A 13,547-nucleotide genomic window follows, 5' to 3' on the forward strand; every position below is an offset into this window, starting at 1 on the left:
AAACAAATCGTGACATTTCTCTAACTTTTGAAAAGTAATCATTTTAGAAAAAGTTGTTGAGAAGCATATATTTACATCACAAGAGAAATTGTTAAAAAAAACAAATAAATTTAGACTACATCATGTTAACATCATCATATATTGAAACATTACATACTAATGTATATATTAGGCAAATTGATGACCTTTCGGTAGTGCCAATCGAGAAGTTCATCAGTCAACAACTCTGAGGAAAAAAAACAAGGCATGTCACTCAAACATTAAAGATCACTATTAAAAGGTGAGGTAAAGACAACCGCATTTTGACAATAATAATGATGGTGTGTTCCTTCACAAACTGTTAAAAAATAAGAGAAAAAGGTGAAGGTACAAAATGCAACATAGAGACACCAGAGAAATATTGAGTGAAAGGAAAGGACATATATGTTTCATGTAATCCTCAAGATAAAATTTCTCCTCTTTTTGCTTAATTCTTCTATTGTTGGTAGAACATTGAAACATATCATCAAAGGAGAGTTAACACCACAACCATGCACTTAGCAAGTTACAAATGGACCACTATTAGCAACTGATTTAATTTTGATATGATAAAATTATTGCAGAAAAGGCAGCATCGGGCTGTCATACAACTAATGGCACAAGTAATACATTGACAAAAATGTACATTATCTGTTTTCACAAAAAAAAATATATTTATTTCCACTCACAACTAGACAGTAATCAGCATATACTGAGAGCAAAGGCATCACTTACAACCTTATTTGAACTCACTCAACAACAATAAATCATACGAAAATTTTAAAAATGCAAGAAGAAGAAGAGTAGAAGATTAAAAAAAATTGTGGTTGGAAAAAATGAGAGGAAACTCCTCTATTTATAGTCAACAAAGGGTGGTATGAATAAATTTTTTTTTGTGTCTTATCTGAAAAGTCAGGATCTTTTGAGAAGTCACAACACTTTGGAAAAATCACAACTTATTGAAAAAGTCACAACTCTTTGAAAAAGTCACAACTCATCGAAAAATGTCACAACTTATCAGAAAAGTCACAATTTATCGAAAAAATCACAAGCTAAGTTAGGAATATTATAATAATTTAACATTCAAGTTAAGAATTCATGTTTTTAAGGTAATATAGATATTACTAAAAATAATAAGTCCCTTTGCTTAAAAAATAATTGAATTCTTGAGGTAATTTACATTATTAAAAGGAAAAAAGATTAGGTCAAAAATTGAACAGTACTTTTCACGTTTTTTCTTTTAGTTATTTTCAAACTATTTTTAAAAATAAAATCATTAATATGAAAAATTAACTCTCTTGAAATTATCACCTAAAAAATATAAATAAGGACAACATTAGAACAAATTTTCAACAAGTCTCTTTAATTGAACAATTCATTTATTTTAAAATATATGAAAAAATATCCAATAATAATAATTCACTTATTTTGAAACGATGGAAATAATATTCTATATTTAAAAAAAAAAATATGGTTTGGCGGCAGAGGTAGGAGAAATGACAGAAAAGATTATGGAGAACCAAACTTTCAACAGCAACACATAAAAAATCAGGTAACTAACAACTTATCTATTAAGATGTTTAATAATTACTACTCTATAAGATCTTCAAAGAAATGAAATTTTTGTAAATTTTTTGCAAGGATTTCTTCATAACAAAATGTTAACTAAATAAATGAATTTAGAAATGTGAAATTTAATTTTATTTATTTTTTTGCTAATAATTCAAATATTTATGTTAAATCTTAAGAGCACGTGAAAGAGTTATTATAAACAGGGACAATTTTTAATGGAATTGTGAAAGTTTCGGAATAGATAGTTCTTGCTAAAAAAATAGATTGTAAGATACTGTTGCGGATGGCATAGGTGCCGAGTGTCGACCAATAGGAACCACACTACTTGTTTCAGAATGCCTAAATATTCCATAATATGAAGAACCTATAAATTATCCTTTATTGAATTTTTAAAAAATAGTAAAAGTTTGATTACACTCCAATGATAAATGGACTTGAATTTATTATATACTATTCAATATTAATATCATACCGTAGTATTTTTCTCAACATCGCCAATCAGTAGAATGAATGAGGTGCATGTCATGCTTAGCAAGACAATCAACTATATTATATTTGTTTCACGATATATACAGTGAAATTGTACGGTGCCTAAATCTATCATCAAAGATCTATAATGAGAAATAATACATATTGAAGATTAGTTTAACTTTGTACATTACATAAGAATCAACCTCTATTTGTTATCCAGAAAGATTTGATTTTTTTTATTGCTATTTGTAAATCGATAACTAGAAGAATAGCTAGAGTTTATATTCATTCAACGGGAAAAAACAAATGAGATGATTTGTTAAACTCCTAATTCAATGATTATGATACTCACAAAACACATCAAAGACACCATTAATATTTAGCTTGATACTTATTATATTTAAATATATCATACTAATATAATTTATGAGCTCGTAAATCACCTAAATGTACAGTTAGCTCAAAATATTTTCTCAAAAATTACTTTCTTTGAAAGATTGTAATTTTTTTTATTTAAGTCAACGTCTAAATTTAAGAAATAAGTGCATATTTTTCCCTTTGTTTTGGTCTGATATTTAACAGAAGAAAATACTTTTCTATCAAAAATAAATCTTTTCATTCTTTGTAATCCGACTTAAAAATGGATATCGAAGTCTGTCCATCTCATTCTATTCTCTCCCTTCAAAATGAATTTAATATTACCCCACTGTATAGTTTTTTGATGATTTACTTGCGATAATTATATAGTACTAACTTTTTAAAATAAACTTATGGAAACTGAAAAGTGAAATATACCACTTACTGGTATAATTGAAGGAAATTAAATTCTTCAATAATATTTTTTGTTTTTTTTACACTATACTATAAAGATGAGACATAGTTTGTGCTCTTTTCTATCACAACATCCTACTTTTTTCTCTCTAGAAAAACAAATTTGGTTGGGTGCTGCTATAAAAAGGCTTTTTTGCTGCATACAGAGATGCAGAGAGTGCAGTAAACCAACTGTTTCCTTCTTTCATCTTCCTTCACTATCACTGTCTATGACATAATTCTTCTGTTCAAATCTCCTTTTCTCTCTCTTTTCTTTTGCCATATAAAACAAACAACCAAACATATATTTTTGTTTCAAATTCACTTCAACTTTATCAATTGTACCTCCATGGCTGCTGTTCTTAGGAGTTTGTTGAACCCGAATGCACCCGAATATATCCCTATTTCCACTCCGCTACCGCCTGTGCTGCTTCCACCGCTTCCTCCTCCTCATCGTACCGTCGGTTCACTGCCGCGGGAGAGTGTCCGACCACCATCGGTGATACGCCTTGGTCCGAATATTCCTCCTAGGTTGAGAAATGATTATATCGCTAGACGCGGAGGAGGAGGAGGGCGAGGTTTTTCTCGATCGAGTAACGGAAACAGAGGTGTGTTTGGAAGAGGAAATTGTTCAAATACTGAGGGACGTTTTGTTTGGCGGAGAAAAGTGGGAAATCATGACCAGAGACGAAGTGTTTGTTATAATGAGATGAAGAAACACGATGTGATACCTATAAGTTGGACACATAAGAACAATACTACTATCATGATCAAGAATATTCCATATCACTACAAGTAATTTTTAATTCTTTGTTTATCCAATTTTTGCCTCTTTTACTTTTACTTATTTGGAAGTTTATTTAAACAAAATTTAATGGTCCGACTCTCTAGTTCCATATCATTCAATAGCACTGTCGTTTAGTTATTTGCTAGCACTTTGGAATCTGATGGCTAATTAATTTAACTTTTCCTTTACAGCCGTGAAATGTTGATGCAATTTCTGGACGAGCACTGCTACCTGGAGAATCAAAAGACTGGAGATTCAAATGGAGGAAATATTCATGTCTTCGCTTATGATTTCTTGTATTTGCCCATGGATTTCAAGTAAATAATTATTTTTCTTGTGTTCATATCATTTGCAGTCAAAATAGCAACTTCAGTACTATTAGCTTCTCTTTTGTTTTTAAATTTGCAGAAAGAAGAGGAGCAAAGGCTATGCATTCGTGAATTTCACCGATCAGAGAACTGTGTGGAATTTTTTTTATGTTTTCAATGACAAACTAAACGTGTTTCCGGGATCTACAAGGAGTGTTAAGATCGTCACTGCAAAGATCCAGGTGAATGAATGTTCAAAAATAAATAAAAATTGTTATGAAGTTTATGATTTTTGATGTGAAATTTTGACCAATTACAGGGAAAAGAAGATTTAGTGAACCGATTCAAGCAAACAAGATTTGAGTGTGAATCAGAAGGATTTCTGCCAGTTTGGTTTAGTCCTGCAAGAGATGGTTCTGGGGAATCGGTGCAAATGATTACTGTGGGGCAATACAAAGTCACTCCATGTTGCTCATATATTCTCAAGAAACCCTAACTTTAGGGAACAGCTACTAGTTGTACTAGTAGGGTTTTTATTATAGCTTAGCTTTATATGGAGTAAAAGAAATCGAAGGGTGGAATACTGACACCTGAAATATCTCCCTGATGATCCGATCGATCGATAGAGTAGCAGGTGATGGGGTCCACCTTTGTTGTTTTATTTTTCGTTTGTGAACCGAAATAAACACGTTGTTGATCGAGTTTAGCCATTAGCAGGACTATAAATGACCCTGCGAGACATTAAAGTTACTCGACCATTTTTATTTTGTTATTATTTTAGATTTGTAGTCATTTAAGAAATTAGTTAAATTTATTCTTGTATCTTTATTAAGTAGTATGAAATCTGTTTTTTTTAAAAATGAACATGTTTTAATTTATTTTAATTAATAAATTTAATTTAATTTAATCACTTAATTTTTCTATGTTAATCAAATTATATTTTCAAGGCTAAAAATTAAGAGTTATAGTGTTTACTTATATGTTGATTTTTTGAAATGACTAGTATTAAGGAATATTTATTTCTAATAAAAAACAACCTATAATAAGAAACTTAGGGAGTAATTCCAAGCTTGTTTGGATTTACTAAAATTAGGTGCTTTTTTTATAGTTAAAATAGTATTTAAGCAATTTTATAGTACTTATTTAGGTAAAATAAAAAAAATTCTAATAAACGTTTATTTTAAATCTTTTTTTAACTAAAATAAGTTAAAAGCTATAAGTGGTTTTTGACTTAAAGAGTTTGATATATCCCTTAACTTTTATATTTAGAACTGATATATCTCTCGTTATAAAAGTAACTCATATATACCTCATATGGGAGAAAGACGTTCTCATACCCTGATACTGCTTTGTGGAAATCTAAAACAGTAGAAAGTCTCTATAGGATGGCTCTGTCCTAGCTAGACCAAGTCACAACTACTTATTATAGAAGACACGGACACACTTCCCTAAACTTCTCCTAAGTGACATCAAAATACTCTTTCAGCTAATTCGAAAGCAGCAATAGATGAGATTGAATCAGACAAATAAGGGTATCTGGATTATACCCCACACATTTATTTTTTTTGACTTTTTTGTTTCAACGACTAATTTAAATTTACTATTTTGATGATCAAATTTATTTATGTTTCACTAATTTTCTTGTAATTTTTTTTACAGATGCCCCATTTTTTTTTACAAATACAAAAAACTAAATTACAATATAATCGCAAAAAAATAGTTTAAATTTTTTTCTTTACACTAAAGAATGAAATAAAAAAATTTAAGAAACTCGAATAATGATAATCAAAGAAGTCAAAAAATAAATTTTGTATGAAAAAGATTAAAATATATCTTAAACTTTGCTCGAAGGACCATATATATACCCCTACGTGAATTTTAAAAAAAAAATTAAAGTAAGAAAAATAAATTTAAAACTATTTTTTCACTTTCGTTAGATAAATGATATATGTGAGCTCCTTTTGTAATGGTAAGATTATATATGAGGCATTTGTATATCTGTAAGGATATATATGAGTCACTTTTAGAACGAGGGATATATCAGCTCTAAATGACGAAATTAATGAATATATTAGATTCTTTTCCCTTAATTAAAAGACAATCAAATCAGGCTCGGCTTATGTGAGTAGGTAAGATAAAATTATAATATGAAATTATATGAAGAAGTCTAAGTTTTATTCGAACATATAATTAAAGTTTTAACTATGAAATCGTGTTTTTTCACTTATAAACCTAAAATTCTCATATATTCTGAAGTTTAAGTTGTAAAATGTTAGCTTCAAGATTTTCTAGAGTCGTATTTATGGAAATTGAAGCTTTATAATTAGTCTTGACTTAAAACTTAGATAATTTTCTAGTCTTATTTGCGGAAAGTCCAAGCAAATCCATTTCTTTGAAGTTAAAAAAAGACTCAAACATTGTTTTTTCTTGTTTTTTAGTAAAAAATACTTTGTTATTTTTGCTTTAAAAATTATTATCTCACTTATCAAGTATTTTAACTTTGATCATCAGCTAATCATATTCCTGTGAAAATTTCAAATTAAATTAATCCAACATGTAAAATTCAAATGGAAAATTAGTACACATATTATCAGTAATTTTACATAAAGTAAAATTATATAATAAATTCGTGTGATGTGAAAAGATCCAACACAACCCGAGTAACAGACAAATAAATGAGTATAAAGATGTGAGTGGAACATAATAGTGTGATCGAGATTAACATCAAAATTAAATTTTAAATACTAGCGAATATGTGCCCTATTTTTAAATCTGTTTACTTCAGTTCATCTTTTATTAAATGGAAAATACTCAATTACTATATTTTTTATTGTGATTTAAATTTTTGAAATCTTACTTCGAATCTCATAACACTTTTTCTTTTTTAGAAGGGAATGAAATTGATAATGTATAATATATACACTTATGCAGTTATGCACATATCAAAATTACATTACTTAAGAATTATGATAATAAATAACAATTTAAATTAAATTAATACAAATAATATAAAAAATATATTTTACATACATAAGATGGACACGTTTCTCCTATTTTATATGGCAGTAGTTTTTTTCTACAGCAATATTCGACCTTTTTTCTCTAGTTTTATTCTAAGTTTCTAACCAAAGGGTTACACAATATCAGAGATACATATAGGATTAAAGGTGGATATGTCGTGACAGAAAAAATAAAGAATTCTCGTTGACTCTTTTTAATAATTTAAAAAAGGGAAAAGGGTTAAATATTCCCCTAAACTATTCGAAAAGGTCTAGATATATCTCCGTTTAAAGTTTCGCTCACTCGTGTCCTCGCCGTCCAACTTTTCGTCTAGATATGCCCTTATGGGCGCTAAACGCCAAATGGAATCGCCACGTCATTTTTACATTACCACGTGGCATTGGAAAAGGGTCAAATATACCCCTAAACTATTCGAAAAGGTATATACCCCCCTTTTAAATGAACTACCTGACCCGTTTTCAACAATTATTTTTTTTTTGGTAAATCTCGAAAATGAGTAATTGACTAATAAAAAATAGGAAAAATATATAAAATTAATGCCAAAAATTCACAAATAAATATAGTAACCTTAAATTCAACAATTTCAATAATTTTTTAAAATATATTTTTTTTCGATAAATCCCGAAAATGAGTAATTGATTAATAAAAAATATGAAAAATATAACCTAAAAATTCAGCATAAAGTCATTTTCATATTTTTTATTAATCAATTACTCATTTTCGTGATTTATCGAAAAAAAATAAAAAATAAAAAAAATTGTTGAAATTGTTAAATTTAAGGCTATTATATTTATTTGCGAATTTTTGGCGTTAATTTTATATTATTTTTTCATATTTTTCCTATTTTTTTATTACTCAATTACTCATTTTCGGGATTTACCGAAAAAAATAAAAATTTAAATTTTTTTGTTGAAAACATGTCGGGTAATTTAATTAAAAGGGGGTATATCTAGACCTTTTTGAATAGTTTAGGGGTATATTTGACCTTTTTCCAATGCCACATGGTAATGTAAAAATGACGTGGCAATTTCATTTGACGTTTAACGCCCATAAGGGCATATCTAGACGAAAAATTGGACGGCGAGGGCACGAGTGAGCCAAACTTTAAACGGAGATATATCTAGACCTTTTCAAATAGTTTAAGGGCATATTTGACCCTTTTCCCTTTAAAAAAAAAACTCCTTATAGTGAAGTATCTTTCAATTTATTGAGTTTATAAAAAATTGATAAAAGAAAGTGATGACACACAGATGATAAATAAATTTAAAACCAACATGGACTTATTTGCACCCCTATGTACAAGATAATTTGCAGCGTAATTTAAATTCGACACATTTTAAATAAATTTTAAACTAATTTTCTTATTTCTGTTCAATATTATATTATAGTATTTTTTTTTCCGCCATATTTAACAAACCGATTAATTATATGTATTTGTTTCGCGACACACATTATGAAGTTGCACAGTGCCCAAATCGATCATAAAGGACCTATAATGAAAAATAATATACAACGAAAAACAGTTTAATTTTGTATCTATTTGCAGTAGAGAGAGTTGATTATTTTTGTTGAGCCAAGTAATTCAATCAGGCTAAGAGTAACTAACTATGTAATCAATTAGTTAGTTTGTTACTCTGTAGTTAGTTAAATTAGTTACAACTAAAAAGCTTATGAGGAATGTAATTAGGAAGCCAAATAGCCAATAGTGGCGTATCTATATACAGCCTATACATTGTACAATACAATAATTAACTAAGATATTATCTCTAAGGTATAGAATTCACCCTTTCTCTTTTTCCTCTTCTTCTTCATCATTACTAACATTTGGATTTACAAAATTGTTAGACTTCTCTATATTCTACAATTTCATTATTTGTAAATCATTAATTTAAAAAATAACTAGATTCTAAACTCAACGATAAATGAACAAAATGAGATGAGGTGAGTAGTAGAGATCCTACTTCAGTGATTGGGATAGTCGTAAATTATGTTATTATTTCACTCGAGTATAAATACAATGCATGATTAGTTCAAAGTACTACCCAAGATTTCAGAATGATGGGTGCATTATTACGAAAAATATATCTAAGATATAAATTTGATTGATTTGACCTTTAAGTTTTTAACACTCAAAAAAATTTATAGGTCCAAAATATATAACACTGCTATTTTAAAATTTTTAATATACTCATTTGATTTAATTATATAAAAAATTAACAATGCTAAACTTTTTTAGGGATTTTGAATATAACATACTTGAAAATTTGGAAAGATTAAAGTAGAAAAACAAAAGAAAAATTAATTGAAACACCAAAAGTGTTACCGATAACGAGTTGGAGAGGTGTTACTAAAAAAAGGAGAAGATTGATTTAGATTTAAATTTTTATCTTCACTTAAAGAGGTGCATTCCATCATCATTATATTATTATATGATATTTTGAACATTAATTCACATTTTTATATTAAAATATATTATAAAAAATATAACGTTACTATATATGATTTAGAGAAAGAGGAGCATCGGTTCACATTTATCCACAAAACACCTCTAGATACTCCCCTAATGCCGACACAGAGTAGAGAGTGCAGAAACCAGCTATTTCTTTTCTTTTTTTTTCACTCATACTTATATTAGATCTAATTAATCTAGATTTATATAGCATAAAACTTCATTCCATTAAAAGCATTTTCTATCATAAAATTTTCATATTTTTAGACTCGAACTCAACCTCTAAGTCAAAGGGGAAATAGTCTCATTTGGTGGTAACTGTTTCTCTCTTTTCATTTCTTCACTTCACTATATGTTTCTCTCTCTTTTTTCTCCTATTAAAGAAACAGTTAACCTAACACTTTTTTTTTTTTTTTTTTTATCGAAATCACTTCCAGCTTTATCAATTGTACTTCCATGGCTGATGTTCCTGAGAGTTCGTTGAACCCCGATGCACCTGAATACATCCCTATTCCCACTCCGGCGCCACTGCCACTGCCACGGCCACGGCCACGACGTCGTCCTATGTATATGCTGCTTCCAGTGCATCAATATCTGGCAGTGATGCTTCCAACGCATCAATTTCTGCCGGTGATACTTTCAACGCATCCATATCCGCCGGCACTTCAACCGTATCCATATCCTATCATCGATTCACCGCCGCAGGAGAATGTGCGACGACGTCGCCAGCGTAGGAGTATTCCTCCTAGAGTAGGAGGGTTGGAGAGACGGATATCTATGAACGAAACTACTGTCATGATCAAGAATATCCCATTTCACTACGAGTAATTATTAATTTCTTGCTTCTTTAAATGTTCATATTACTTTTTACTTATTTGGAAATTGATTAAAAACAAAATTTAATAGTTCCATATCATTATCTAATTAATTTAATTTTTCCTTTACAGCCGTGAATCGATGATGGGATTTCTAGACGATTTCTGCTTACAGGAGAATAGAAAAACGAGAGATTCAAATGGAGAAAATATTCATGTCTTCGCTTATGATTACTTGTATTTGCCTTTGCATTTCAAGTAATAATCTCGTGTAATTATTTTATTTGCAGTCGATGTATATATATATAGCAACTTCATTACTATTAGCGTTTCTTTAATTTTTTCATTTGCAGAAAGAATAGGATCATAGGCTATGCATTTGTGAATTTCACCGATCAAAGAACTCTGTGGAAATTCTTTTTGGCTTTTAGTGACGGAGTAAAAGCGTTTCCAGATTCTGCAAGGAGCGTTAAGATTGCAACTGCGTATATCCAGGTACGTGCGTGAATGTCAAATTTAAAAAATAAAAGAAGAAATTGTTAATTAAGTTTGTGATTTTTGATGTGGAATTTTTACTAATTAACAGGGAAAAAATGATTTAAGGAGACGATATCAGTATGCAAGATTTAGGAGAGAAGCAATAGGGTTTTATCCTCCAAGAGATGGTTCTCAGATCATTGCAAGTGGGGAAATTTGAAGTCACTCCAGATTAGCATGCTTTGAGGGGTGGAATACTGTCACCTCTCAGATAATCCGATCGATCAATTGTGATGGAATCCACCCTTTAATTTGTTGTTGTATTTTTCGTTAACGAAATCCACCATTAGCAGGGGCTGTTACTCCTCTGATTTGCTATCAGACATTTGATTTGTTCTTTTACTCCTCTGTTTCATATCACATGGATAATATGTCTACTAGTTTTCACTTTGAATTTTAGCATGAATATGATAAAGTGATGATCAAAATTACTCTAATATATTTGACAAGTGAGATACTAAAGTTCAATGCAAAAATGACAAAATATTTTTAACTAAAACAATGTTCGAGTCACTTTTTAAGTTAAAAGAATTGGAGCTTTAACTTTCGGCAAATTGGGCTTAATGAAAAATAATATACAATGAAAATCAGTTTAATTTTATATCTATTTGTAATAGAGAGAGTTAATTGTTTTTGTTGAGCGAAGTAATTAAAAGAGGCTAAGAGTAACTAACTGTGTAATCAATTAGTTAGGTTTGTTATTCTATAGTTAGTTAAATTAGTTACAACTGAAAAGCTTATGAACAATGTAATTAAGAAATTAATACAATAATTAACTAAGATATTATCTGACCAATCAAGATATAGAATTCTCCCTTATCTTTTTTCTCTTCTTCTGCATCATCATTACTAACATTTGGATTTACTAAATTGTTGAATTATTTATATTCTACAATTTCATTATTTGTAAATCAATAATTTAAAAAAGGAATAACTAGATTTTAAACTCAACCATAAAGGAACAAAATGAGGTGAGTAGTAGAGCTCTTAATTCAATGATTGTAATAGTCATAAAGTACCTTATTATTTCACTTTGAGTATAAATACAATAGTTCAAAGTATAATTGACACGGTATAATTTTATCATTTCAAATTCATATTGCATAAAACTTCATTCCGATAAAAGTATTTCCATTTTTATATTCAGACTAAACTCAGCCTCCAGTAAAGGGGAATAGTCTCATTTCTTCCTTCACTATATATTCAATTCTCAATTTCTCTCTCCTTTTTTTCCTATAAAAGAAACAGTTAACCTAACACTTCTTTTCAAATCACTACCAGCTTTATCAATTAATCTTCCATGGCTGATGTTCCTGAGAGTTCGTTGAACCCGCGGCATCCACCAGAATATATCCCTATTCCCACTCCGCCACCGCCACCACCACCGCGTCGTCCTATGTATGTGCTGCCGCGCCTGCTTCCAATGCGTCAATATCTGCCGGTGATGCTTCCAAGGTATCAATTTCTGCCGGTGATGCTTCCAAGGTATCAATTTCAGCCGGTGATGCTTCCACCGCATCCATATCCGCCGGCGCTTCCACCGCTTCTTCCTCTTCCTACCGTCGATTCACCGCCGCAGGAGAATGTGCGACGACGTCGGAGTATTCCTCCTAGACAACGATGGGTGGAGAAATGGATACCTGATAACGAAACTACTGTCATGATCAAGAATATCCCATTTCACTACAAGTAATTTATAATTTTTTGCTTCTTTAAATGTTCATATTACCTTTTGCCTTATTTGGAAGTTGATTAAAACAAGATTTTAATAGTTCCATATCATTATCTAATTAATTTAATTTTTTCCTTTACAGCCGTGAATTGATGATACGATTTCTAGACGATTTCTGCTTACAGGAGAATGAAAAAGCGAGATATTCAAATGGAGAAAATATCCATGTCTTCGCTTATGATTACTTGTATTTGCCTTTGTTATTTGCAGAGCAACTTCAGTACTATTAGCTTTTCTTTTATTTTTCCATTTGCAGAATGAATAGGATCAAAGGTTATGCATTTGTGAATTTCACGGATAAAAGAAGTCTGTGGAATTTTATTTTGGCTTTCAGTGACGGAGTAAAAGTGTTTCCAGGTTCTAACAGGCGCGTTGAGCTTGCAATTGCGTATATCCAGGTGCGTGAATGTTAAATAAAAGAAGAAATTATTAATTAAGTTTGTGATTTTTGATGTTGAATTTCTACTAATTAATAGGGAGAAAATGCTTTAAGGAGACAATTCCAGAGTGCAAAATATGCGTCAGAAGCAATAGGGTTTTATCCTCCAAGAAATGGTTATTAGATCATTGCAAGTGGGGAAATTTGAAGTCAATCCTGATGATCCGATCGATCGGTTATAGGGTTTACATTAGCTAGCTTTATAATTGAGGGGTGGAATACTGTCACCTGAGAAATCTCTCAGATCAGGTGATGAAATCCACCCTTTGTTGTTGTATTTTCGTTTACGAAATACTCACGAGATTAACAGGAGAAGTTACTCCTCTGATATGCTATGAGACATTTGATTTGTTCTTTACTCCTTTGGTTGCATTACATATTTTCATAGCACATCACATGGATAATATATCTACTAGTTTTCAGTTTGAATTTTAGTTGTTGGATTAATTTAATTTGTAATTTTAGCATGAATATAATAAAGTGATTTTCAAAATTAATATATTTGACAAGTGAGATACTAAAGTTTAATACAAAAATGACAATCTTTTTTAACTAAAACAATGTTCGAGTCACTTTTTAACTTTCGGC

General features: G+C 29.9%; 2 protein-coding genes and 1 pseudogene across 2 annotated transcripts; all 3 read left to right on the forward strand.

The window, feature by feature from the left end:
• The first annotated feature begins 3,220 nt into the window (after window positions 1–3,220).
• LOC125816481 (protein terminal ear1 homolog) lies at window positions 3,221–4,462 on the forward strand. The gene is made up of 4 exons (XM_049496093.1): window positions 3,221–3,666; window positions 3,850–3,975; window positions 4,067–4,208; window positions 4,286–4,462. The coding sequence occupies exons 1-4, from the start codon at window positions 3,221–3,223 to the stop codon at window positions 4,460–4,462; spliced, it is 891 nt and encodes a 296-aa protein (XP_049352050.1).
• A 5,430-nt stretch (window positions 4,463–9,892) lies between these two features.
• LOC125815103 (protein terminal ear1-like) lies at window positions 9,893–10,948 on the forward strand. Its single transcript, XM_049494489.1, has 4 exons — window positions 9,893–10,260; window positions 10,384–10,509; window positions 10,605–10,746; window positions 10,838–10,948. The coding sequence occupies exons 1-4, from the start codon at window positions 9,893–9,895 to the stop codon at window positions 10,946–10,948; spliced, it is 747 nt and encodes a 248-aa protein (XP_049350446.1).
• Window positions 10,949–12,088: 1,140 nt separating this feature from the next.
• Window positions 12,089–13,107, forward strand: LOC125815104 (protein MEI2-like 4; annotated as a pseudogene).
• Window positions 13,108–13,547: the final 440 nt, after the last annotated feature.

This window comes from Solanum verrucosum, unplaced genomic scaffold (assembly GCF_900185275.1).
Source record: "Solanum verrucosum unplaced genomic scaffold, falcon-dt-bn FXZP01000261.1, whole genome shotgun sequence".
In the NCBI taxonomy this organism is placed as follows: Eukaryota; Viridiplantae; Streptophyta; class Magnoliopsida; order Solanales; family Solanaceae; genus Solanum; species Solanum verrucosum.